This window comes from Kwoniella shivajii, chromosome 2 (assembly GCF_035658355.1).
Source record: "Kwoniella shivajii chromosome 2, complete sequence".
Classification (NCBI taxonomy): Eukaryota; Fungi; Basidiomycota; class Tremellomycetes; order Tremellales; family Cryptococcaceae; genus Kwoniella; species Kwoniella shivajii.
This window is the reverse complement of record NC_085909.1, coordinates 2,184,733-2,210,517: the sequence shown is the minus strand read 5'-3', so window position 1 is coordinate 2,210,517 and position 25,785 is coordinate 2,184,733. Positions and strand designations below refer to the sequence as shown.

The following is a 25,785-nucleotide window of genomic DNA, read 5'->3' as shown; positions in this document are numbered from 1 at the left end:
TTACGCAACTCATGAACCCAGCGAAACAAAACAAGACAGAAATAAATCCCAGCCCTGGTTACTGGTCCAAGGAACAAGGGCCCACTTTTTGCTCGCAAGGTCCCGCAGATTCGAAGTACGAGAGAACCAAGACTCACTTCGCCCTGAGTTCAGCAGACATAGGAGTTTATCAGCACAAAAGCCGAAGAAAGATCAAAAGGGTCCGAACTACGGAAGCAAACGCCTTTTTCCTTCGGATTTACGCAGGTCCCAAAGAAGAGATTGTTCTATGATCCCTATGTCGCGAGGTGTGGCTTGTTCCTGATATGCAGGGAAGGAACGTGAAGAAGGAAATCGAGGAAGCTGCATCACCGCTAGAGGAAAGACGTGATTTTCTATTTGATTCAGATCAATCCATAACATGCCTGAAACGGTTAGACGCTCTTTTGCACCATACCCTCCCCAAAGACGATTCAGATTAAATGACGGAATTGTTCCATCTCATAATACGGGGTAGCAAAACAGGTTTGCATTTGTGAGATAGCTAGATTGTCAGTTAGCCCTGATAGCCGTTTCATATGGCGTAGTATTTTAACCTGCACTAGTTTCGCATGTGCCACCTTGACATCGTCACTGAGTCGACAAACTGGCATGCACAGACGAAAGGAGTGACATACGTTCAGGACTGCGATCACGATTCGTCAATAGGCCAAACAGTCAAGCTTTCGGTAGGTGAATTAAGCTTTCATCGTTCAAACGTACCCCTTGACCTGAATGAAAAGATCATGGCGTTGCTCGTTCCTCTAGCGATATGAGCGAAAAACAAACAAACAGAATACACCTAGGCCTTTTAGGTGATCGAGTGGCAGACATTTTGTCATTTGCGGACGGATGCGAGTTCGGGTCCACCAATTTTCTTACGACCGTGTAAAGGTCAAGCGTACGATGAGATACGAGGGAAATGTTCTGCTTATACAAAACATTTTTTTAGAGTTGGTCCTCCACTTCTCCGAATATGACAAGACCTTTCAAAGGCATGGGGGCATGTGCTGAAGATCGTCGTTCACATTCCTGAAATCTTCGTGGGCTAAGCCCCATTTTAAAAGAAAAGGAAAATAACGTTAATATTGCCTAATTTCTCCACAAAAAAGGTCACACGCGTCTTTCAAAAGTATAGATTCCTTCTTTTTCTCGATCTGTGTCCTTGCCACGAGATCGAAGTTTGGGAAGGAACGCAAAGAGCAAGGCATATCTGTGACATAAGTCACCATCCCAATTGAAAGCTCGTTTCAAATCTTGGAAAGACTGCATAATCCCTTGGCCCAACGCCATCTCTCGTAAGTAACCAATCATTTCCACATTACAAAATCACCTCCACCTTTGGAACTACGGGTTGGTGTTTTTTTGGATGAGATTGATTGAGTAGCCCGTTGCCGGTATTCTTGCATAAAGCTGTACGTTGTCATGCCAATCGCACATCTCCGCATCACGAATAACCTCTTTTCCTGACTATTCTCTCTGCCTCACCGGAATGGCGAGGGGTCCATACATTAAGTTAGATGCGTTGAAAGATGTCTCTGTGTGGCGAGCATAGCTGGTTCCTTTGGCTCAACTCCTGAAATGACTGATTCAATTTAGCGACAACGAGATTGGTGCAAGATCCTCTCACATCGATGCTCCTTGAATCAGTTGTCTGGATGTGATCACTCACATCCCCATAAGCTAGACTGATAGATCTGTATGATCGAAACTTTGTATAATCTATTTGCGCTCGACTCAAATGAAAATATTCACCTAGATCTGTTTTTCGCACTTTCTTTTACCCGATATTTCTTTGCATTTCGAAGTTGACTTATTCGCTGCAGGTTAGGCGAGTTTCAGCATGGATCGCAACTTGATTGCTTATTGATTGCTTATTAGTGCTATTCATAAGCTAGATCGATTTGGAATAATTGTCAGATCTCCTTGCCGAGAGCACATTCTGCTTCCACTCAACGGGATTCGAACATATCAAGTGAGGTTTTAGCCCAATTCTCGTAATATCCTTTTGCAGAACCACTCATACTGATGTAATCAGCCACTGTGGCCTTTCCAATGCTGTTACCCAGTTCTTGTGATGATGAGTTAATATGTGTCTCGTTATGATCTCAAAGAATATGCATCTCGATCTGAGTTTTATACTGTCTTGGCCAGAGATGGTGAAGGCACTTTCTCGTTGCGGTCATCGGACAAAGAAGTGTTGCACTTGTTTAGTGCTGTTTAGGTTTGCAGAATTCTGAATGATGTTAGGCACATCATATGAAAGTCTATCTACGGTCAGGTCAAGGACAAGGACAAGGTCAAAGTCAGGTCGACGTGGCAGGTATTTGCAAAACCAATGTGGACCTGATTCCAGACATGTCTCTGATCGCCATTTCCCACTTTTAAGCTTCCTAAGGAACCTTTCTTTTGCAGAATGTTCCAATCCCGCCAATACAACATGTTCAAGATGTTTGGGGTCTGTTTGCTTTCAGCGTATGGCAATCGATGAAAATCCGAATGCGGATCTTGGGAAAACTACAGGGGCTCTGATCCTTGGTTCCTGGGCCTCTTGTTATTTAATTCCTGGTTACTGACTCGCCTCCACCTAGGGACAGAAACATTCTTGCACGATGATCTTTTTCCTCCATTGAGGGTACATACGATATTGAGGCTTGACGTATCGGCGTGTCCTTCTCCATCTTCATAAGCCTAACGAGGTAAAACCAGCGTGGATGACGACGTTCCCGACCATTTTACACGCTTCCACTCGAAATGACCATAAACTGTATCAGTCAGTTTAGAGTTTTGTTACTTTGGAATGCAAAGAAAGTGAATGTGATCGAAGACACATTTTAGGCTAGTGTTTGTTTCTCGGGATCAACTCTAACTGTCCAAGATCTCTTTCGTTATTGGATGTAACGTATTATAAAGCTGAGAAATTCACGCACACGACTTGTGAGATACGAACAAAGGAGGTGATAGAGTGCAATTTACACCGAACAGAACACTAATAAGAGTTCAAAATAGAGTATCTGGGGGAATGTGAATTGCTTTGATGACGTTCTTGATAGATCTTCTTGTGCATGATGCAAGATCTATATCACGCTCACATGTACTGATACAGTTTGAAACGAAACGTCTAAAGGACGTTCGAGCTGGTCAAACGGAACGGGAAGACTGACAGTATGTCTTACTATCCAACAGATGGGATAAGCTTGATTGATTTGGCACAGATAATGTGTGAATGCCCTAATCATAGTTTCGATCATTTCTCACATATCTTTGAGAGTCACAAACACCTAGAGCGACCGTTATCCTAACGACTCACAGCTGAAATATAGCGCCTGTCTATTGATCTCTAGCTACCAACTTAACACAATGTACTTTGTTCACCTTTTTTGATATTTTCGTCTCATATACATGGCCGGTATCGTTAAAGATTGTCATAGTACATACACATACATGATAGGTATCGTTAATCATTACTTTCATCGTCTTTCCTTGCCTTCCCATCTATTGGTTGATAATGTTCTTCTAATGCATCAAACCACCAGTACTTTTCCCACCACCTACTCTTTCGAAAGGTAATGCCAGTGAACAACCTGCTGTCACTACAAAAATAGCCGCAGATACAAACACAGGTAATGAAGGTGATATAGATAGTAAGAATCCTGCTGATACAGGGGCCATAACACCGGTACTGAGATCAAAATGACAGGTTTAGCTTGTCTCACATTATAAAATCGAATCATTGAGGAGTACTTGGTATAAATCAACTTACAATCTACTCAAAGCTGCAGAAGTACCACATGCGGTTCCTCTTATACTCGTACCGAAAGTTTCGGGCGTCATACCATCTACGAAAACATCATCAGCGACTGGGACGTTAAGGCCATAAGATTGTTAAAAGCCATTCGTGGGTCCCACATGGAAGAGCTCAATCTGTCCGATATCGAACTCGAACTCACATAATACAGCATACATAGCAGTAGCCGCAGCGGAAATTAGCATTGAGCTGACTACTACTGCCCATTTAGCTTCCACATTGATAAATGCAAAAGTTGATAAGCCAGTCGCTAATGTACAGATTGCTAGGGATTTACGTCTTCCTAATTGAGTTTGAATCATCCATGCGCCGATCTATTCAAGTGAGAAACAGAAGATCAGTGCCAGCAGGAGAGGGGTATTTGGACAGTGACCGTTGGTCACCTACGATGGAACCTGGACAACCAGCAACTACACGAGCATTACACTGTATCAGCCATTGTTTCTCAGATTTCATAGTAAACCTGTACTCACGAGAATATAGTACGTAATCACCTAAAGCTTCCTTGATAGCTTCATCTCCTTCTCCAGAAGCTTTGCTCTCCAGTACACTAGGTAGCCATACGTTGAACATGGTGTATCCTATGATTGGGCAATATGTCAGTTGACGAGTCTGCGAAAAGTTCCCTCATTCTTCACATCCTCTTCTACGTGTTTGTGATATAGAGTAATCAGAGCGAGCAAGGCACCACTCACCGAAACTAGTCGCACCCCAAATGATCCACATAAGAATCACTGTTTTTCTCCATTGCGGCACGAAGAGTTTTTTCATTTGTTCCAACCAAGATTCCCACCATTTCAATTGTTTCCTTTTCAGATTGTTTCCATTCGACCATCGATCTTTTTCTACTCTTTCATCATCATCATTCTCGTTGTCATGATTACTATCAAAAAGGACTTGTCCCTCTTCATTTTCATTTCCCCTTGTATGAGAGTTGTTAACGGCGGCAGCAGCAAAAGATTTATCGAATCTATTATGTTCTTCCAGATCGTCAGGTATGCCAGGAGTTGAAGGAGCGTAAAACGCTGAACCTAATCTTATGGGTTCTCTCCTACTACCATTTATTATCGGTCCAACACCTAATCCACCATATCTTCCTATACCTCCTTCAGGTGTAACATCATTACTCCATCTAGGTAATTCACTTCGTTCATCTCCAATTCCATTACTAAGTAGATTTGGACTTGGTAATTCCGAATTCTTCTTGTCATATCTGTCTGGCACATCACCACCATGAGTCTCATTCCCATTTGACATATTTATTTCTACATTTTCAGTAGTTTGGACATCTTCTCTTTGTATATCCATTTCATGTGAATTGAATGTTGCTATCGCTTGTAATGCTACTACAGCTTCTGCTTCTCTTCCATTTATGACCAAATATCTCGGTGACTCATGTAATCGAAATAAAAACCATCTTGCAAATGCACAAGCTAGATTCTACTCACAGGATTCAGTTGTCAGACAATCGTATTATACGCGCTTTACAGTTGATAAAGGTTTACTTACAAACAACCCCAATACAAACATGACTCTTCTCCAACCTTCATTATCTCCAGCCGGAACGTCACATCCTTCAAAAGTACTACAGCTGTGCCCAGGTAAGAATATCAAGCTGACCACTGAACTGAGTACAGCCCCGAGGGAGAAGAATACGGATAATAGCGTTAAGAGATATTGTTTACTATGTGGAAGATTTTCGAGGAATAGTGTACCGTCCGTTGGCATTGAGCCGCTGTATAGGCAATAATAAATCGATTTAAGCTAGCACATTCACCGCTAAATCAACGTCACTCACCCTACAGCACTACCTAATAAGAACATCCAGCAGCACAGCACACCGAAATTCGGACTGAAGCTAGCTGCTATACCGAATACAGCAGTCAAAAATAGAGTGGCATTAAAGGGCAATGCACGACCTAATAAGTCTGATATAACTCCCCAAGCAACTGCTCCTATCATCATCTATGGAGAAATATGACAAGCATGTTGTTTCAGCGCCTGATAGCAATGCTTGAGGTGGATGAAATCACTTACCCCAGCCATAGTCGAGGCCGATAGCAGTCCAACTACTTTTGATGAGAGGTTGAAATGTACCTGGACTCGAGGTAATATCACAGCTAAACCGTGACCAGACAAACGAGGTTAGTACATGCTACACCAGCTATTTTACCCTTATCAAATGCTGGCAGAGGTCGAGAACAGCCAGGATGGATGATATTATGCGGGAGTTACGTACCTATACATTGTAAAGCTGAATTATCGGACATCCAGCCGAAACCGCATAATGCCTTTTGTTGAGGAATCTTTGTCAGCTCGAAGCCTTCGACTCTGTATAATGGAAGCTCACAAGCAATCTCCACTGATATGCGCCTATGACAAAAGGGACCATGAGCAAGCTTATCAGTGAGAAATTTTACGGGTCGGTGTAGCGAGATGAACAGACACATACCGAATCCGATTTTTTCCAAAGTTTCCTCCAAGCCCCTTTCCCTCTCTCCATTATCCTCGTCATCGATTCCTTCACCTTCCTCATTCAAATCCCCATTTTCGTCCTCATCCTCGTTATCCAATCCCAGCACGTGCTCAGCCGCTATTCGGAACGATGGTATCCTCCCATGTCCACGTCCCAAAGTCGTATTTGTAGGTGAGGTACTTAGAGTTGAATAATGAGGCTGAGAATGAGAATATGCATAGGACGATTTACGTGATGCCGGTGGGGGTGGTAACATTGTTTTGCGATGACTATATCATCTGTCCGAATCTCAGATAGGACAGTAAGATCAAAGTGAGCCCTTGTTGATGACTATGATATTGATAGACCAAGGTCGGTATATTGAGAAATGTCATGTCATGTTGACATTTTTCACGTTGTGAACGTTTGAATTCAAGAACTGGAAGTTCCGTCGGAAATACCATAATCGAGTTTCACCAAAAATAATCTTAACTCTCAACAACGCTCATGTCAGTCTTATCTCTCATATCTCATATCTCATCTCTCATCTGTCCAGCCAAAAGCAAGCTCGAATAACAAGCTCGACAGACAGAAGGTGATGCGCATCATGAAGTTGCTGAGATAGCCTAGAGTCCACACGTACCAATGGTTTCTTCAATACGCCCAACCACCATTTCATCCACTGAAACGCCGAGATGTCCTAATGGGTTATTCAATTTTGATGAAGGTGTATTGGTGGAAGATGCAGATGAAGAGGTGAGAATCTGATGTGAATACCGAGATAGAGGCTTCAAGGTGCACTAAGCTGATCATCTGAGGAGTAGATCATGGAACTCTACATGTCTTTAGCATCTGTCTCATCCGACAAATCGATGAAAGATACAGATCCTCATTCAGGTGGATTAGGATTCTTGAATTCCAACGAAAGTGTACTGGAAATCACGATAGACCTTTCACCACCTACACTCACGTTTGATGACGTGAAGCTAAAGCTGGACAAAAGGTCTAAAAGGAAATATAAGAATTCGTCTTTGAATTCAACAACCGGAAATACAGCAAATGAAAGTATTTCCGTCAAAATACAACAGGATTTGGGAATGTTGAAAGGACCAAAAGGGGATACTGGTGAGTGAAAAGCGAGTTTATGATATCAAAAGACGCAGTATCGTTGAACACTCGAACATAGGCAGTATACTTTGGAGGTCATCATTATATCTTTCCACAATTCTCCTGCGTCAATATCACCAACCATCAACAGGAGGAGTTGACATACCAATACTTGATTTAGAGACATTGAAAAGTGCTTCAGTACTTGAATTAGGATCTGGAACAGGCTTATTATCAGTGTTACTCTCACGTATCTGTAAAGTGTTCACAGCCAGTGATAGATTAGAAAACCTGAAACTGGTTAAAAGAAACCTTGGCCTGAATGGGATTTCCATCGTAGGCGATGTGAGCTCTAAAGAAGATGCCAAACTATCGAACAAATCTAGCTCCAAGGGGAAACAGGAGATGAAACATGTAAATGGATCAGTCAATATCGAAGAAATTGACTGGATCGCCGTTTCAGAAGAAAGAAAGAGACATCCTGAATCATGGCTACTTCCATCTCCTAACGATATAATAGCTAAAGATGAAAACCATGATAATGGAAATAGCCGAAAACAACAGTATGATATGATTTTAGCGGTAGACTGTATATACAATGAACACCTTGTTCAACCTTTAGTAGACACGTTTGGTAAATATTGTCCAAGAGGTGGTAAAACAGTCATTTGGGTTGTGATTGAATTGAGGTCTGCAGATGTCGTGAGTCCTTCAGCTCCTACTACGATGTGGCAGTACATGAGACCAATAGCTGATATGCTTATTACCTCCGTACAGCTTACACTGTTCCTCGAGACTTGGATGAACGACCCTTCCGGCCCTTGGACCATTGTCAGATTGAGTGAGAAATCAATGGGTAATTGGGATGGTAAGAAAGCTCGTTGGGTAGGTTGGGTTGGATGGCGATAAATGGGGCGAGGAGCTTCTTTTGACACTGTCTTCGAGCTCAGCTATTACACATGTTGTATGCATCTATATTATTTCTCAGCTTGAACATCATATTCTCATGTAAATATACCTACTGTAATTATGATTACATAACTTCGTAGTATAAAAAAGCTGAAACAAAACACGTAATAACTGTAGAACACGTGGGATGAGTAATGGCGAAAAGGGTCCAGGCGCGTCGCCCCCCCCTTTCTTTTTCACTTTCTGTGTACGTAATATGTGTTTTGTTGTTTTGTTTACATGGGGAATTGAATGGGAGGTGCATTTTGGGTATTCTTCAACAACATCTTTTAACCTTATTCCTTCTCATCTTACCACTCTTTACTCGACCGACTCCGCCCATCGCACAGACTGAACATTATCCTGCTAGGAACACCCTGTAAGATCACATTCCTTACTCCTGATTAGAAGAAGAACAGAAAGATACTTTGGCATCTCTCCTCAAAGGAACTGCTCGTCACGACCTGATCTGTGCAACGCTCTTTACCAAACCAGCATTTAATACACTCATCTGTACGACCATATAGCCATTTGGTCACTGCATCTATCACTTGCATCTCCATCCACCCTTTGAGTCGTCATTCTCCCCTCACAGTCCATCAAAATCACTTGACTGCGTCGAAAAGAAACAAACAATAAACGACTCCTTTGATTAGCAGCTCCCGATACGTCAAACAATAGAGCGAGATTTTGGTACATTTTGTAATCCTTTGTGAAGAGACCGTCCTTTGCGTAATCAACTAAATCCAAACTCGTATTACACACCACAAACAGAATGTGAGTTATCCTATCTATACTATGAGAATTACGTTTCATGCATCGACGCGAGGACCACACTTGAATCAGTCCCAGTCATATTCAAATCGGCGTGGCTTGACTTGAAAGAACGGTAGCAGCTGACTTTGTGGTTCAAATCATATCTTCTTCTTACTACCAATCGAATCATCATGGCTCAATTGATCGATCCTGATGTCAACGAAACGCTCGATGAACCTATCATCCCGAACCCAACTTCCACTCGACGTGTAGCAAGTGCGGATAAAGATACAGACAGTATGTCTCTGCCAATTGGTATCACGTCAGCTTCAGCAGTGACATCCTCGGTGGCGCGAATATCAACCTCGGCGATAGCTTCAGCCACAAGTGCTAATGGTCAGAATCCAGCTACTCCCCTCACCAGTATGTTTACCTCATTCGAGTCCTTTTAACCCACGAACATTCGCACGAGCGATCATGTATGCTGACATTTGACATCACTCAGGTACAGCAAAATCTACCATCATTGCCTCATCAGTACTACCCTCTACTTCTACTATAGTATCGACTTCGACAACACCTTCTACTTCTTTGAAGCCAAGTACCACTTCAACCACTTCATCAGCTAAACCAACTACAACTTCGTCTTCGACAATAGCTAAATCATCGACCACGTCCAATAGATCTTCTTCTTCGACGAGCATCAGTGCCAATGCCAGTAAGGCATCGAGTAGCGCTAGTAGTTCCGCTACAAAAGCTGCTAGTGAGAATGGGAAAAGCGGTATTGCCGGCACGGGATTAAGTCTTGGTGCAGTGAGTAAACGGTTCTCATCGTGAACCATTTCCGGCGAATCGTTCGAACGGACAATCCCTCTACCTTCTGATCTGATGTCGGGCTCTGCCCAATCTCATCCAATGAAATCGATACCGTCATCGGATGTTGACAGATACTGACCGTGTAATTTCGCATAGTTCGTCGGAATCGTTATTGGAGGGGTAGTAGCTCTGGTCTTAATCGGTATTATCGCAACTAGGACTATACGTAAAAAGCAGAGAAAGGACAGAGCTAAACGAAGAAGTGCGATGTTTGAATGGCCGTCAACAACGGGTATGAACGATGGGATCAATGAAGAGTACGAAAAACCAAGAGTATGTTTACGGAACTTTTTCCTGTTTCGTTTTTTTCCTGTCGAGAAATGGTAAAATCTGACTTCAGATTAATTACATCAGTACGAACCACCTTCACAGTCATATGCCATGTCAGATGCTTATCCCAATACCAATGGCAGAAGCGGAGGTGGCAACGGATCTGTCTCATACGTGACAAACGAAACTTCTTATTCTCAAGTACCATCTCTGCCTCCGACCAACCAAAGCTACATGGAGAGGAATAACCCTCAATTCTCGTACGGAAATCAAAGTCAAAATCAACCTTCGTATCCACCCCAACAACAGTATCCTAAATATCATGAAAATATCGTGCCTCCTTCTCTTGCTCCGGTAGTCCCTACGCATACTGGTAATGCCAGCTCAGGCTTAAGGGACGGTACAATGGTCAGAGTTCAAGTTGGTTTTGTCAGATCTCTGGAAGATGAATTAGGTAAGCTCACTGCTCTGTTCCTATCAGGAAAACCCAGCGTTTGACGATCGCTGACACATTGTATTTCCTTAGCAATTTCACCAGGACAACAACTATACTTACATCAAATATACGACGATGGATGGTGTCTATGCGAAGATTCGAACAAATTCAAAGGTGTAGTACCAATAAGCTGTATTCAGCCTTTGTCGAATAACGATCACGGCTTAGCACCTAATATGAGAAGGGAGGGAAGTGGTGGAAGCGCAGGAAGCGCAGAGAGATTACAGCGAAGATCAAGTTTATATAGAGAGGCATAAGCGTATGTGCAATCGAAGGGGAGACAGGGGGAGACAAGGGAGAAAGATTCGGTGGAAATTTGTCATCATCTGAGTTGATCTTTATGCTTTATCTGGATTCATTGTATACCCGTTGGGTTAGTCGATACCCCTTTCTTCAACGACATGAAACGCATGTAATCGATTGTTCATCGTGAGACTTCATGTCTGATATCACGAAGCGAGTGAAGGAGCCGATCAGAACGAGCAAGCACTGGAGGCATACATACTTATCTCTTCCCAAGGTAGAGTAATTGTCTTTGGCCCGTGCCAAAATACTCACAAGGAGGTGACAACGGATGTATACCGAAGAACGTATAAAGGTTCGAATCAGATTTTCATTCGAGTAGCATACACATATTGACGATTTATAAAAGGATACCGGAAGGGAATAACAGAGCCTTCGTAGAACGGATGTGTCGAGAAGATCCAGTGATTATGTTGACCTCAAGTGCAGTAGGAAGAGCGAGGCGGATAATTCGCCACCCCATCACGACTGCTCGTTTTCACCGCTGTATACTGTATGCCGTTTTTTCATCGTTGGCCATTAAACCTTTCGTTTTAACTTACTGCTACTACTTCGTATCGTGCACCTTATAGACGTATTCGTCTTTCGAACTTTGCCAAGACTTGGAAAATGCAAACAACCGTATTCGTTGGGCTGTGCAACCTTCCCGAATTTTCGCATTGAAGGGCAACACATCGTCGAACGTTCCTCCAAGCATGTCGTCGGACTCAGATGCGACAATAGTTCCAGAACGTCCTTATAAGCCATATACACCGGGCAGAGAAGGACAACATTTCGATGCCGCGAGATATGACGATACAGTATATGACTCGTCCGGACAACGTATCCCAACTATTGACACTTTCTACTTATGGAAAAGAGCTCATGTGCAATCCGATAAATCTGATAACAACAGAGTCCCAAACACAAAGTCAATCCACCTTCCTAGGTATTACTGTCAATCAATTGCATGTTGCGATGATACATATGGCGGTAAAGACAGATTGGTTGAAACAGCTAAAAAGATAGATGATATGGTAATGAAAAGACTCGAAGGTCCTGATAGATTGTCAGAACCGTTTTTCAGTCACATCCAGAATACTTTATCAACCGATTCTACCTTTGACAAATGTTACAGAGCGAGCGTTGAAGGATCGCAGCTCTTCAAGAACTGCATCAGGGACATCCAGGCAGCATGTAGCGTAGGTAACAATGTGTCACCTGTTAATTCTCGTTTGATGGATGTGACACAATTCCGATCGAGATATCCGGAAGATTTCAAGAAATTGATTAACATATTGAGTAAAGACATATTTACTACGATTTTACCACATAGATTAGAAGACTTTAGGGAATTTTGGAAAGAAGCTCACAATGAGAGTACAATTGATATCGATATTCAGCCTCGATTGATCATCACCTCGTTCTTATCGAGAGGAGCAGTGCCCCAAAAGACAAGTACAGCGAACCGATGGAAGGCAGTCTCCGCCTCTGGAGACATATCTTGTCAAGTTGCTTTTGAGAACTACGAGTACGAATGGAATAGATGTAAAATACCTCATGAAGAAGACATGCAATTCGCTTGGGCAATGAGAACCGAGATTGACAAAGCTGTCAGACGAGATGAGTATTGTTTCAATACATTTTTCAAACCTGACAAGTCTTCCTTGGCAGATCCTTTGACTTACTTGGAGAACTCTAAGATCACTCGAGAAGCGTTGAGAAGCTACTGCGAATCGACACTGCACAAATACACAGACGAATATAAGCAGCATATCACCGTAGAATATCTGTCTGGCTCAGAAGCTAAAGAGAAGTATCCTGAAATTGATAAAGACTGGAATGAGAAGATTTGTGATGAGGAAGAATACCGCGATGCTCTGATTTCTCAGTGTAAACACCTTGAATCAGAGCGTTCATCTTGTACAGTCATGTAGTTTCGGATTGAACTTGTTATACTTCGCAGAAAATCTCTTATCTCAGTCACGACTCATTTCGTCTGACTCCACGATGTCATGGCCATGCATGCGCCAGGCTGAGATATCTCAGACATCATGGCTCAAAGTAAGGCATTGATTGGGTGGTCGTTCAGGTTGCCATCCGTATCCCCGATGCATACGATACACGTAGGGTATGTTTTTCGGTCCGATATATGATGCCAAATTTTGCATATTCATCCTGTCTAGTTTATATACGACTGATTCAAGAATTCTTCTCATACAAGCTCGTGTATCATTTAGTATCTCGTCGCCGGTAGGTAACTCAATTGGCGTTTCGCATTTCCCCGCCTGTCCAGTGAATCAAAAAATTCTGACAAGCACCCTCAATCCTCCTTTGAGGTACGTCAAATGTGTATGTGTGTCATTGGATCTATATCATAGTTTCGAAGATGACGTCGATCAATGGAAGGCCACAACGAAGAAGGGTATGTACTGTTCTGTGAAGCAGTCCTTTCACGCATGACGACAAGTTGCAGCATAACCCCGACAATACTTTTGGGACATTGCCCCCTTTATAAAGCACTAATCCTCCTAGCGATTTTCCTATCTTCTTAATCATCTTACATCAAACTCTCTTATTACTTGTTGGCACCCCTTTACCAGCTATACACTCACTGTTACAACTACCTTCATCAAAGTCTCCCACAAACCTGATTCAGACAAAATGGATCAGAATCCCACGCAACCCAGCTTCGGGTCATCCCTTCGTCTTCCCACATTCTCGTTTGAGGATACCGAGCCTGGCCAGTCATCTTTATTACCCCTCAGCCCATCATCCCACTCCGGATGTCTTGGTCAATCTGAAATCACCGACCTGGCAGTGAGTGGCGACTCGCTGTCCAACCTTTTAGATTTCCAAGGTACATCTCACATCACAATCATCTCTTACCTTACCGAAGGAGCTCGACCGGTGCAGGTGGAAGGTAGATGGAAGTTGAATTTACACCCAGTAGGCAGCGTCAAGCGGTTCACTTCCATGAGTGCTAACGAGTCAGCCGAGAAACAAATGTTGATAAAAGAATTCAGCGAAGAATTCGATCAAACAATGAAGAAAGAGTTGCAAGAAGGAAAGTTTTACGACACCATAGACGACGAGCATATAGGTCAGAGTCTACGATCTCATTATTGTTCACTTGAACAGTTTAGCAAAAGGACAGACGATTGTGAAAAAGCTATACAAGGTATAGTTGACAAGACTGTTGAGAGTCTCCAGGATGATCTCTGCCCGGAAGGACAACTACCTTTCACCATAGAATACGTAGATGGGAATACGTTCTCTCAGCTGTATCCTGCGGCTGCCTCTGAGCTCAATATCATGGACAGGGCATTGTATGAGAGAGTGCTTCCTCGTCTCATTCAGGAAGCTGGTTTGTCATCAAAAACTCCTACGGCCATGACAGCTTCCCCCAGAGCTCATTCAGGAGTGGGGGATTCGGTCAAGACACAGTCTCACCCATCTACAAGCAGATTCTCATCCTTATTCAGAAAAGTGAAAGACAGCAAACCACTTGACAAGATGAAGAAAAAATTCCGTGAAAGATCATCTTGAAGCGCCTTGTAAACATTCATTCACGGCTCCGCGAGATTCTGGGAGGTTGTACATAGCGGTGTTTTATATTAGTTGACTCCTTATCTCTGACAGTATATATTGGTTCATGTCGCGCAACATACAACATAGACTGATCTTTTCATCGACCCATTCGTATAAAGAAACCTCTCTTTAGCTTGTTGATAATAAAACTTGTGAAGGATTGTCTGCTAAACTGCATCCCAGAAGTTGGCACTGAATTCGCCACAAACAGCCTGTCCATTTATTCTGACAGATTCATGTCTAGTAAAGTGTGAACTTTTGGCTCCTTTGCTGTGACCGACCCCCGATGGAGATGATATTACATGTCAGGAGATCAGCGACTGCTCAATGTCAACAGACATGAATAAAAGCAATGTATCTCTCTTTATCTGTTAGCTCACACTCCCGACAAGTTTACCAAAGCCCCCCTCCCCCGAACGCGGATAAAAGGTGGTAGGACGAAAGCAGAAATACGTCTTCATTCCACAATCAGGAATAGCTCAGAGACCTTTATAATTTTTCGACAACAGAATACCCAGACAGCTCACAAATTTGTCAATAGGTTCTGTTATTTCCATGAATATAATGTTGTTTATTATATCTTTCACTTGCTTAGCCGCGTTACCCTTCAGGTTTACAGAGCAAAGGTAATGATACAGTGACGGTATCAGTGAGAATCCCCAAATATACTAGATACCAGGACCCGGAGAAAACTGAGGATACATTTTACGGTCCTGAAAGTCATCACTTTCACTGGACTTTAGAGTACTTAGCCGATGAGGCAGAGGATGTTTGGACCTTCGAAAAGTTTAATTGGTATTTATACGATACTTCAAAAGATGTTCACAACCTAGACAACGAAAAACCTCAATTAAGACTAGGTGTGAGTACCCTTGGACTATTTTAGACAAATCATACCTTTCATATTGGAGAGGAGACATTGCTAACTAACACGTCTCAGTGTCAAGCAAGAGCTCACAGTAGTAATAAAGAACCTGCGCATTATGAAGTGGAACTCAAACTGAAACCTCCCTATCTCCATAACGCAGGCTCCCAGTCTTGGGACGCAATGCTTGATAAAAGGTATGCTTATTGTGACGAGAGCGAATGTTTGCTTGACTCCAAAGATTGCTCAGATCTCGAAATTCCAAGCTGCAATGGAACGTACCTCAGGTCTCGCGGACCATAAGGTAAGGTGAGGTCCTATCACCATATCTCCCAGAATCCAGAAAGAGGTGTCCTAAAGCAGGTCTATGAAATGATCAGAATCAAGCATCGTATTTGGGCGGAAGAGGCCTACGAAGCAGACGAGCACCATGATGATTTCGATCTCAAAATAATCGACGATTTCAAGGGATTTTCTCAGGCATTTCAGGCGGAGGGATTCAGACGTGAGTACGAGGCGATGATGGAGGATGAGAAAGGCAATCTGGCCGCTTTAAGCATATGGGATCAGGAAAATGGCTTCCAAAGATACGAAGACAGGCTGGACATGGAATACGGAGATAAAGTAATGGAAGATTACAGGCTGGAAGTTGATCTACGCGATAACTTCTCTAATCCTTGATAATTTTTCACCGCTTCCTATACTCGAATATTTAGGTACCTTAGGTTACAGCCACATTCTGTACCCTTCAAGTTTTCGATTACCGTGCTGTATCTAGTATATGCAGGCTGTAGACGGCATGTTAGCAATGTCAATGAATCGTCAATGGCGTTCATTAGTCACGGTTCAATCAGAAAGACATGCATTGAACGTTGCTAATACGGAACGTCCTGCATGAGCCTTTTTTTCTATTACAATCTCCGTCTATACTTAACTATTGCTTACGCTGGGGTCTGTTGTAATAAAGCCAATCTACCTGCCAATTCAACTTGACTTCGAACCAAATTACTCAAATATGATACGGTCAAGGTATCTTGTAAACCAGCTTTAATACCACCCTCGTCTTCGCCTTCTGCTGATGACCATCTACCAAGTCCCTCGAGGAGGTATCTTCCTACTTCGGGATCAGGAGATTGAGAACCTGAGTTAACAGATTGGACGTAAGAGAGACATTGATCAATCAAAGTTGATAATTGATTAAGAGATGCGGAGAGTGTGGGGAGAGGCGGAAGCGAAGGTGAAGGTGTAGGTGCGGGTGCAGTGAGAAGATCAACTGTAATCATTAGACAAGGTCAGCACAAGTCAGACAGTAAAATATGACCATGACAACGAGTATTACGTACGTGCGGCTCTTTCGCTTTCAGCATATTTGATTACCACTGGTACAGGTAAGAAAGCACAATTTTCGGCTTTGGGACTTAATCCTAATTGAGTAGATACCCATCCTTTCACACCTAAGCCTTTTCCAGAAGGATCAAGCTCAGTATCGATGGTCAAGTGAACCGAAGGATGAGGGGAGGTTTCGCCAGAGAAGTAATTTTGGATAAGAGCTGAATAGGCGTTGAGAGTTGGGTGGGTTGCGTACCTATATCACGAGGATGATTAGTCTAGGAACGGTCAAGGGGAGAAGAAGGAGGCTGGAAAGAAAGGTGAAAGAAGGGAAGGGGAGGGAGGTTGTCAGAAAGACTCAATCAGTCCACTTACCATCCAACGATAGATTCCTTAGCACCGGTTTTACCCAATAATTGCATCATTCCTTGTTGGAAAGGCATATCAACAGCGATTTGGTTCTCATCCTCTTTATGGGGAACAGCGAAACAAGCTCTGACATCTACTTCTTGTCCATTCTCTGATCTCGAACCCATCAGAGTACCGATAACTCGAGGGGATGAGTCCGCTTCATTTGGTCTTCGGGAGTGATGAGTGAGAATGGAGGCAATGACAGAAGGATGCACGGTGATGAGTGTAGGGGGACGGCTGAAGGGAATCAATATATCAGCATGAGATCCGTTTGACGGCAGCCATACTGCTGTCTTTCTGTACTTGTGCCGTGACATCTGAATAACAACTCACAGCTGAGAAGATGAAGTAGGAGGAAGGTTGAGATGTATGGCAGAGGAGGAAGTATCGAGTGACATCTTTTCTGAAGGTCTCGCCGTTGTGTCTGTTGAGGTAGGACTGATCTAGGATCGCAATACGGTATGCGCGACTTTTTTGATGATTGATTACTACCTCGAGGATGATAGGTATATTGACGATCAATTCGATACGCTTTTTTTTTCTTGGATGTTGAGCAAGACGAGAACGATGGCATGGACAAAGAACTTTAAAAACTCATCTCCATGAGCCTGATATTGCGTTGAACCGCTTTTTTTGGCGAAGTCAGCCTTTAAATATCAGGCTCACCGCTTGACATAGCGTGGAGGTCATTTTGTGATCTTTACGCGCTGAGATGATGACATATAATCAACCTCGTTCATATATACATGCATAGAGACAGAACAACTGTATCACTCCGTCTTACGACCATCACCAAGAGAAATGGCATCGGAGATCTCGGCAGATGCCTTGAAGGTGGAAGAGGTAAGTCTAACACGCTACCGTATCCTATGCTTGTCGCGCAACCTTGCTGACTTGCTGAGTTGCTCCATTAGTCCCGCTTTCAAGGCGAAGGCTCTGATTTGACGCTCTTACATTGGCTTAGACATGCAGAGCAAGCCATAGAATCAACTGAATCATCAGATCTATCGCCTACCATCCCCTCATTACACGCATTCTTTTTGAAGATCCTACTGCCAACCACGAATCCCACATTACCTAAACCAGGTAGACCGATCAGACATCTCATAGCAAGATGTCTGGTCAAACTTCACCAAAGAGTAGAATCCCGTACGTTATTCGACCTCGTACAAGCTCTAGTCAAGGCTGTAGGGGATGGTGGAAATAAGAACATGAGTGCCAGTGAGAATGTAGGAAGAGTCGCAAGTTGGTATACTATAGGGGAGATCATAAAGGCACATGGTACCAACGTGAGTAACTTGTGTGCAGCGATATGAAAACTATCTATCGTGATAGCTGACCCACTCATAACAGATGATGTCTTTCATGGCTGAAATCTGTTCCTCTTCGATGAAAGTGCTGAAAAACACTAATCTCGTAGGTGACATCGTGTACTGTCTTCAATGGGATGGGCTTGACTAATTTTGCTTGACCAGTCTGTCATACTTCGTGTTCACGCCGTACTCGCTTTCTCAAAATCACTCATATCAGCAGGTAAAGCTCTCCCCGATGCTTTACTGAAGGATCTTTTGAAATCCCTTCGAAACGGTTTGCAGGATAAAGCTCTTCCAGTTCAACGAGCATGTGCGGAAGCATTCGTCTCACTGCACGTTAATACTTCTCTTCTACAACTTCAACAAACTATAGATATGGTCGTTCCTCTCGTACTCAAGAGCTTGGAGGGGGCGGATTACCTGACTCGAAGAGCGTTGAGTAGGCTTCTTGCTCATCTCTTAGCAGCTACTCAAGTTCCAGGATCCGGAGTTGCACCACCCGAACCGAGCAAGAAAGCTTCTACAAAAGAGGGTGAGGACACATCGAATGAACCGACTGTGATGACCTCAGCTGCTGAAGATAGAGGTTCGAAAACCTTGTTCACCACCCAAGAAATGCTCAAATACCTTTCCTCACCGCATAATAAACCCAATACTCCTCGAAAACTTCGAAACGCCATTATCGACGTCTATGCTACTTTATTCACTTCGCTAGGACCGGATTATGTGGAAGCTCATTATGCTGAGATTGTCAAACATATCATGGACGAAATCGTCGTTTACCACAAGGGTCAAAGTACGAGATATGAAACTCTTTCAACAAGGGAATCAGTCGGTTTATTACTACGCGACTTGATCGGTATAAGATTACTGTCTGAACCAGGTCAAGTTTCGGCAATTCGTGAACTAACGAATACATACTTGAAGAAATGGCAACCTGCACTATTACCTGGTCAACCAAAGATGAACAATCAAGTACTCATCATAGCGCTTCGTGAAATAGCTGGTTTACTTGAACAACTCGGAAACGCACCCGCTTCAATAATCGAAATACTCGCTGAACCACTCGTACGCTTGTTATCTCATGAATCCTATTCAATCCGACTAGCGGCTTCTTACACTCTGAGACGCTTCTGTACGATCAACCCTAGTCAGTTGCCAAGAATGACAAATATCCTGCTTGCCGACGTTACCAAAGATCTGGGTATGCTGGGAACACCAACAGCATCAAAAGAATTGCCTCAGCGGGTCATTGGAAAATCATTCGCTCTGTCAGCTTTGATCGCAGTCAGTCCCGCTCGTCCGTTGTACGTTTCTCAAGATACATCGTCAAAGGCATTCGATTTGGCAGTCTCTTTACTGAAAAAAGCGGGAGATCACGACATATCAATTGCAACAGTGGAAGTTCAAGTAGCCTGGTATCTCATTGCAGCCCTTATGAGTCTCGGGCCTTCATTCGTCAAACTTCATTTACCTCAACTGCTAGTATTGTGGAGAAACGCACTGCCGAAACCTACGAGCAAGGATACTTCTGTCGGAGAAAGAGGAGAAGCAGAATGGAACTTTTTACTTCTCGTAAGAGAATGTACGTTAGCTGCGGTTCTCAATTTTTTGAGGCACAATCAAAGTCTGGTGAACATCGACGTTGCTAGACGATTAGCAACGTTATTTATCAACTCGCTCAATTTCGTCAATGGTTTCGCAACTGCTTACGCAGAAGCGCTAAAAGAACAGGCTTCGAATCCGGCCGGTTCACAATCACCCCTTTTCACGACTCGTCCATCCTTGGTGGAGAGAGAAGCGAATCTTCGTAGAAGAGTATTACAATGCTTTACGACGCTTGGACCTTCGTCAGCAACAGATTCCATGCAATCTGCGTTATTGCAAGCGGCTATCACAGTGTTCGCTGATCCTGAGAATTACTCAGGTTCTGCAGCTCAAGCCGCCATTGCAGCCCAAGCAGGTCAATTCACCACGATATGGCAATCTACAGATGGATATGCGTTCGGTGTCACTAGTCTATTAGGTGCGAGAGAAGGTGAAGGTGGAATAGAAGCGGAAGAAGCCTTTTTGAACAGAGATAGAATAGAAATGGCTGTCGAATCTCAGGTAAGTGATTGCTCGGAAGTGTAAACGCAGTAAAGGCTAATTTGAAGACATCGACTGTGTTTCCAGCTATCACACCCTATTCTCGGATCATTGGAGCATGATTTCCTAGAATTGCTAGTCTCAAAGCCCCTCCCCCTTCAACCCAAACCCGCTCCTCCACAGACCGGCGTCATAGATTCGGGGGTAGAATTATTCGCTAATATGTTTTCCCACCAAAATGCTGAAGGTCAAGTGCAATCGCTCGCTACCCTTTCTAGTCATATGCGATCAAGCAAACTGGAGAAGAATCCTGGTAGAAAACAAGCCGTGGTGGCTAATACCATGGCTGCTTTGAGAAGGAGTTTGGCCAACGTTGAAGGTGGCGGACAAAAAGCTAGAAGATCGTTAGGTAGCAATCAAGTTAGCGACTTGATCAAGTCGCTTCTACAAGTGAGTGCGGCGAGTAGAATAATCCATAATCCTCAATTCGGGTGTACCTGCAACCGCTTACGACTCCCTCTCAGGACGCTATATTCGACTCCAGTCCAAGTATTCGTTCTGCCGCCGCCGAATCGATGGGTATGCTTTCAGCATTAGCAGGATCAACTTATCTCTCGTCTCAAGTACAGTGGTTAGTGGATCAAGTAGTAAACAACCGAATACCCGATGCTCGAGCTGGTTGTGCATTAGCTTTTGGATCGATCTATAGCAATGTAGGCGGTTTAGCAGGTGGACCGATTCTCAAGACAATCGTGAACATCTTGATGTCACTAGCTACGGATCCTCATCCCATAGTCCACTTCTGGGCGATGGCTGCTCTGACCCAAGTTGTCAATGCTGCCAATTTGTCATATGAACCGTTTGTTCCCACAACTCTCGGAATGTTGGCAAATATTTACATGCTGGAAACCCACGAACCTGATGGAGGATCACTTGGATCCGTAAATCTCCGAGGAGATCTACCTGCTTATCAAGTGATTTGTCGAATACTGCATGCGTTGATTGGTGTACTGGGACCAGAATTACAAGAACCCGGTAAAGTACGATCTTTAGTCTTCTTATTGGTTCACGAATTTGGAGAGGAAACGGATGAAGGACTAGCCGTCGAAGCAATTAAATGTTACCAACAATTTTTGATGTTTGCCCCATCAGAAGTTGATATACCGAAATTAGTCGAAACTTTCAGATCCCACCTGGCATCAACACGAAGACCATTGAAAGTATCAGCTATAACGGCATTATATCAAATCGTTCAAAGAGATGCTATTTTGATATCTAAATTAGGTGGAAATCAACTAGTCGAAGATCTATTTAGTTTATTAGATGATGATCCTTCCATTGAAGAAAGCGTAAGACAAGTTATACTATCTTGGTTAAAACAAACTTCAGCTTCATTACCTTCGGGATGGATCGATTTATGTCAAAGAATAATGACTAGAACTGTAGCTCAAAAACAACTATCCAATCAAAGGAAATCAAAAGCTATTTCAAATGCGAGCGGCAATGGAAATGGCAGCGGACCTAAATTTATTGACGATGAAGGTGAATCGTTTTCAGGTGGTGCAGGATCGAATTCAATAAACTCGAATTCAAACGCATTATCGTCAAGATGGAGAACTCAACTTTTCGCTTTGGAATGCTTACATGAGATCATAAATTCAGTTATTGAACATGGGAAATTAGAGAATTTCAATCCTATCCTAGCCAAACAGTTAGGATTAAACAATCGACATCTGTTATTCAGTAGAGTATCAGATTTGATCAGGATGGCTTTCAGTGCAAGTACGGCTTTGGTCATGGAAGTTAGATTAAAAGGTCTCGTCGTTTTGAGAGATGTCATTGAAGTGAGTATAGGCGCATACTATTGAATGCTTCCACAACGAAGGAAGAGTATTGACGAACTTGCATGAATATTTAGCAATTCGCCAACTCGCCTGATCCAGATTTCGAATCCTCTTTACTACTCGAACAGCATCAAGCTCCAATAGCAGCTGCTCTAACGCCTTCTTTCGGATCGGATTCGGCTCCAGAAGTCTTAGCGTCCGCGGTACAAGTCTGTGCAGTATTCGTTGGGAGCGGTGTCGTGAAAGAAGTTGGAAGAATGGGTAGAATACTGAAACTCTTGACAGGAGCCTTGGAGCAATGTAAACGTGAGTGAATTTGCGGATTCCTTGCTGTGATGGTCCGAGTCTGGACAGTGTAGTGTACCTCCAAATGCCACTCAAACCAGACAACCCAGCAGGATTTCCATTAGAGTTTCCGAGCTTATCATTGACCTATATGCTTGCCTGTAGCTGGCGAGACCATCTCTCTTGGAGACGTCGATCAACTGTCCACCAATGCTGCGATAATGCTCAAAATATCCATCCTTACCGCTTGGGCAGAGCTCAAAGCCTCGAGTACAAAACAAGCCTACCTCACCGATGTCATGAAACCTTACCGCTATCTGCTAGGACCATTCTGGATTGGTGCACTGAGAGATTACGCTCAATTGAGGACTGATCCTGAGATGGGTGGTGGTGGTTTAAGTGGAATGGGCGTCGGGCTAGATGGCAATGCAGTTGGAAGAGACGTACTACTTCCCGTGAGTACACTCGTATCAGCGACCGGTACGCTTATGCTGATGTGTGACTATAGTACTACGAAGCAGCAGTGCCCAAACTTCTGCAAGCAGTTGCTATTGCACTTTCCCTTTCGGATCCATTTGTACTCGGGACAATGGACGGTAAGACATTCGATTCGCCCATGGAACCGCGAGACACTACACTCCCAATTCGTCCTGACCCCACCGCCAACTTCTATATCCTTTATGGACTTTCGTTCGAATCATTACTCAAATCACTTGGTGACCTCAATTCGGCACCATTCGCACAAGCATGTCTGAAAGCCATGCAAAGTCTCATCAAACCTACTTTAAGTGGAACAACAGTATTTCAAGGTCAATTCTTTGATGAGTTATGTACAGTAGCTTACCGAATAGCTTTATCCGAAACGGCAAATGTGAAATCGGAGATGATTACAACGGTAACAGATTATATATTATCCAGAAACGGAAAAGGTATATTAGATCCTGCACAGACAAGAAGAGTTTTAGCTATAATATCATTCATCCTAAGAGGTATAATTCCAACTAAATCTACTAAATCTACATTCACACATCATGATTCGATATCAGATAGAATCGCTTTAATCAAATTATCTTTTGGTAATTATAATAGAATAATTGGATGTATTGAGCCAACACAAAGATCAGATCTATACGCTGTCGGACTACATCTTTTCATGGATTTATTGAATGATGAATCCCATTTAGATATAGCTGGATCTTCTTTAGGTTCTTTGAAGATTTTAGTGGAAGGTTTAATGAATAGTCAAATACCAGGTATTAGCACCGCCGAAAGAGTTATTCATGGTTTATTAGGTGGTTGTTTAGCAAATATTGATGATATGAGGTGAGTAATCAACACTTTCGAACGAGCTAAAGAGGGAGAAGAGAGAAAGCTAATTGCCAACTCGCGTTATTTACAGAGCACGAGTGAACCCTGTTGCCAATGTCAAAATCAAGAATAACTTACTAGCAATAACACTCGTCCTGACTAGTCTTCCTGCAGGAGTCAAAGTCAGCAAGACCCTGGTTGAAGCTGTTGGACATACGATGGGACAATACCTTGGAGCAGGAACTGAAAGACCTGAGGTGAGTCGTAATACATGAAATGGTGTCTGGGTGACATTTGCTGAATTTGATCATTCCGTAGCTTGGCTTAACAGCTATACATTGCTCTTCGACATTATTGATAGCATCACTACGACTGCTTCCTTCGCCTCTAGGACCCAACTCACCCCCCGAACCATCGCTGGTATTACAACATGTGGCTCTGAACCTCTTAGGCCCCATGATAAGTTACATTTCTGAAGTCGTAGTTTCGCAAGCTTCTTCATCGGATAATGAGAACCAAGCTTCTCCTGAAGGTATAAGAGAAATAGTCAAATCACTCGTAGGATGGGTGACTGGTTTACCTGAAGAAAACAAATCAAGAGGATATGGAGTGTTGTTGCCTACGATATGTTTAATGCTGGATCCACCCGGTACAACCACGACTCAAAGAGGACAAGGTCAATTACATAAAATCGCAACTGGAGTTTTATTAGGTTTGGCTCAAAACAGTCCGGTAGCATTCAAAGAAGCTACTCAATCGATGGGTGAAGGTGAAAGATCTGAATTAGAACAATCCATTAGAGATGCTATAGGTTCGAATAGAAATGTCATTGGTAATAATGGATCAGGTCGGGATAGTGGCAATTCCGAGAAAAAAGGTATCGAGTTGAAATCGTTTGGATGATTAGTATAAACAGATGTACTCATGACCAATATGTCATGCACACAATGAAATGCATCCATGCATACGGTATACAGGTTGCAGTACAAAGTGAGCCATGTGCTGGGCACTGTGTCAAGTGATGGACATATCACAGTACTCATACGGGTTGTACTGCGGATGTGCTCGTATGGGCAATACTCATATTTGTAATGCGGGCACGTTGCCGTATGTTGGTTTTTGAGAGGCTTTCTCTTGTCCTTCAAGTTCTGAATTTCCATATCATGTGACTCAATTCCCGCGACTTCCCTTCCATGCTCGACAGGCTGGCTGTGTCGTAGTTAGTGGACCAATGCGAGACATGAAAGAATTGTAAGGTTGTATAGGAAGCACATGGCCTTTTCACCTTCACGCGTAGGTCATATGACCATTGTCAGGCTATATTAAGAAAACTGCCAAGAATGTGCTTTCACTACCAGCACCAGTACAACTGTCGTATCTTATCGAGAATGAGATTGGGTTGGGTTGTATGTAAGTCCCCCAAAGTAAGACCTGAAGCGCCACGTATAAATGTTTTTTATTTGGTACATCGGGTAACTCATTTGTACATTTCTGGACTGCGCAGCAACATGATTATAACGTTAATTCACGAGGCACCAGGGGAGATTGTACATCTTCTGCTTTTTGGGAGGACATGCCATCCGGAGTCAAGTGATCAACCGAATAGTCACAAAAAAGGTAATTCACATCTGGGATATGTCCCCCCTCCTTCTTCTCCAACTAGACCCCAGTCGGCTTCCCCTCCCTCCAATGGTCTTGTGTCCTCCGGTACAACGGCAACGTTACTCTATATGCT

At 43.2% G+C, this 25,785-nt stretch overlaps 7 protein-coding genes across 7 annotated transcripts; 5 read left to right on the top strand and 2 right to left on the bottom strand.

Annotated features, from left to right (window-relative positions):
• Window positions 1-3,534: 3,534 nt before the first annotated feature.
• On the bottom strand, window positions 3,535-6,558 carry IL334_002170 (uncharacterized protein; the record flags this gene model as incomplete). The annotated part of the gene is made up of 12 exons (XM_062933916.1): window positions 3,535-3,700; window positions 3,782-3,857; window positions 3,969-4,140; window positions 4,214-4,236; window positions 4,300-4,407; window positions 4,522-5,266; window positions 5,336-5,561; window positions 5,625-5,791; window positions 5,864-5,946; window positions 6,066-6,117; window positions 6,177-6,199; window positions 6,279-6,558. The coding sequence occupies 12 exons, from the start codon at window positions 6,556-6,558 to the stop codon at window positions 3,535-3,537; spliced, it is 2,121 nt and encodes a 706-aa protein (XP_062789967.1).
• Window positions 6,559-6,926: 368 nt separating this feature from the next.
• IL334_002169 (uncharacterized protein) lies at window positions 6,927-8,297 on the top strand (the record flags this gene model as incomplete). Its single annotated transcript, XM_062933915.1, has 4 exons — window positions 6,927-7,037; window positions 7,106-7,406; window positions 7,468-8,090; window positions 8,166-8,297. 4 exons carry the CDS (start codon window positions 6,927-6,929, stop codon window positions 8,295-8,297), a joined length of 1,167 nt encoding a protein of 388 aa, XP_062789966.1.
• A 986-nt stretch (window positions 8,298-9,283) lies between these two features.
• On the top strand, window positions 9,284-10,991 carry IL334_002168 (uncharacterized protein; the record flags this gene model as incomplete). Its single annotated transcript, XM_062933914.1, has 5 exons — window positions 9,284-9,515; window positions 9,598-9,905; window positions 10,065-10,241; window positions 10,323-10,692; window positions 10,765-10,991. 5 exons carry the CDS (start codon window positions 9,284-9,286, stop codon window positions 10,989-10,991), a joined length of 1,314 nt encoding a protein of 437 aa, XP_062789965.1.
• Window positions 10,992-11,732: 741 nt separating this feature from the next.
• IL334_002167 (uncharacterized protein) lies at window positions 11,733-12,953 on the top strand (the record flags this gene model as incomplete). Its single annotated transcript, XM_062933913.1, has 1 exon — window positions 11,733-12,953. The coding sequence occupies one exon, from the start codon at window positions 11,733-11,735 to the stop codon at window positions 12,951-12,953; it is 1,221 nt and encodes a 406-aa protein (XP_062789964.1).
• Window positions 12,954-13,680: 727 nt separating this feature from the next.
• On the top strand, window positions 13,681-14,565 carry IL334_002166 (uncharacterized protein; the record flags this gene model as incomplete). The annotated part of the gene is made up of 1 exon (XM_062933912.1): window positions 13,681-14,565. One exon carries the CDS (start codon window positions 13,681-13,683, stop codon window positions 14,563-14,565), a length of 885 nt encoding a protein of 294 aa, XP_062789963.1.
• Window positions 14,566-16,413: 1,848 nt separating this feature from the next.
• On the bottom strand, window positions 16,414-17,610 carry IL334_002165 (eukaryotic translation initiation factor 3 subunit F; the record flags this gene model as incomplete). Its single annotated transcript, XM_062933911.1, has 4 exons — window positions 16,414-16,745; window positions 16,816-17,057; window positions 17,177-17,449; window positions 17,546-17,610. The coding sequence occupies 4 exons, from the start codon at window positions 17,608-17,610 to the stop codon at window positions 16,414-16,416; spliced, it is 912 nt and encodes a 303-aa protein (XP_062789962.1).
• A 403-nt stretch (window positions 17,611-18,013) lies between these two features.
• IL334_002164 (uncharacterized protein) lies at window positions 18,014-24,953 on the top strand (the record flags this gene model as incomplete). Its single annotated transcript, XM_062933910.1, has 11 exons — window positions 18,014-18,055; window positions 18,127-18,501; window positions 18,566-18,628; window positions 18,688-20,634; window positions 20,701-21,063; window positions 21,138-22,457; window positions 22,532-22,763; window positions 22,908-23,197; window positions 23,251-24,065; window positions 24,142-24,307; window positions 24,369-24,953. The coding sequence occupies 11 exons, from the start codon at window positions 18,014-18,016 to the stop codon at window positions 24,951-24,953; spliced, it is 6,198 nt and encodes a 2,065-aa protein (XP_062789961.1).
• Window positions 24,954-25,785: the final 832 nt, after the last annotated feature.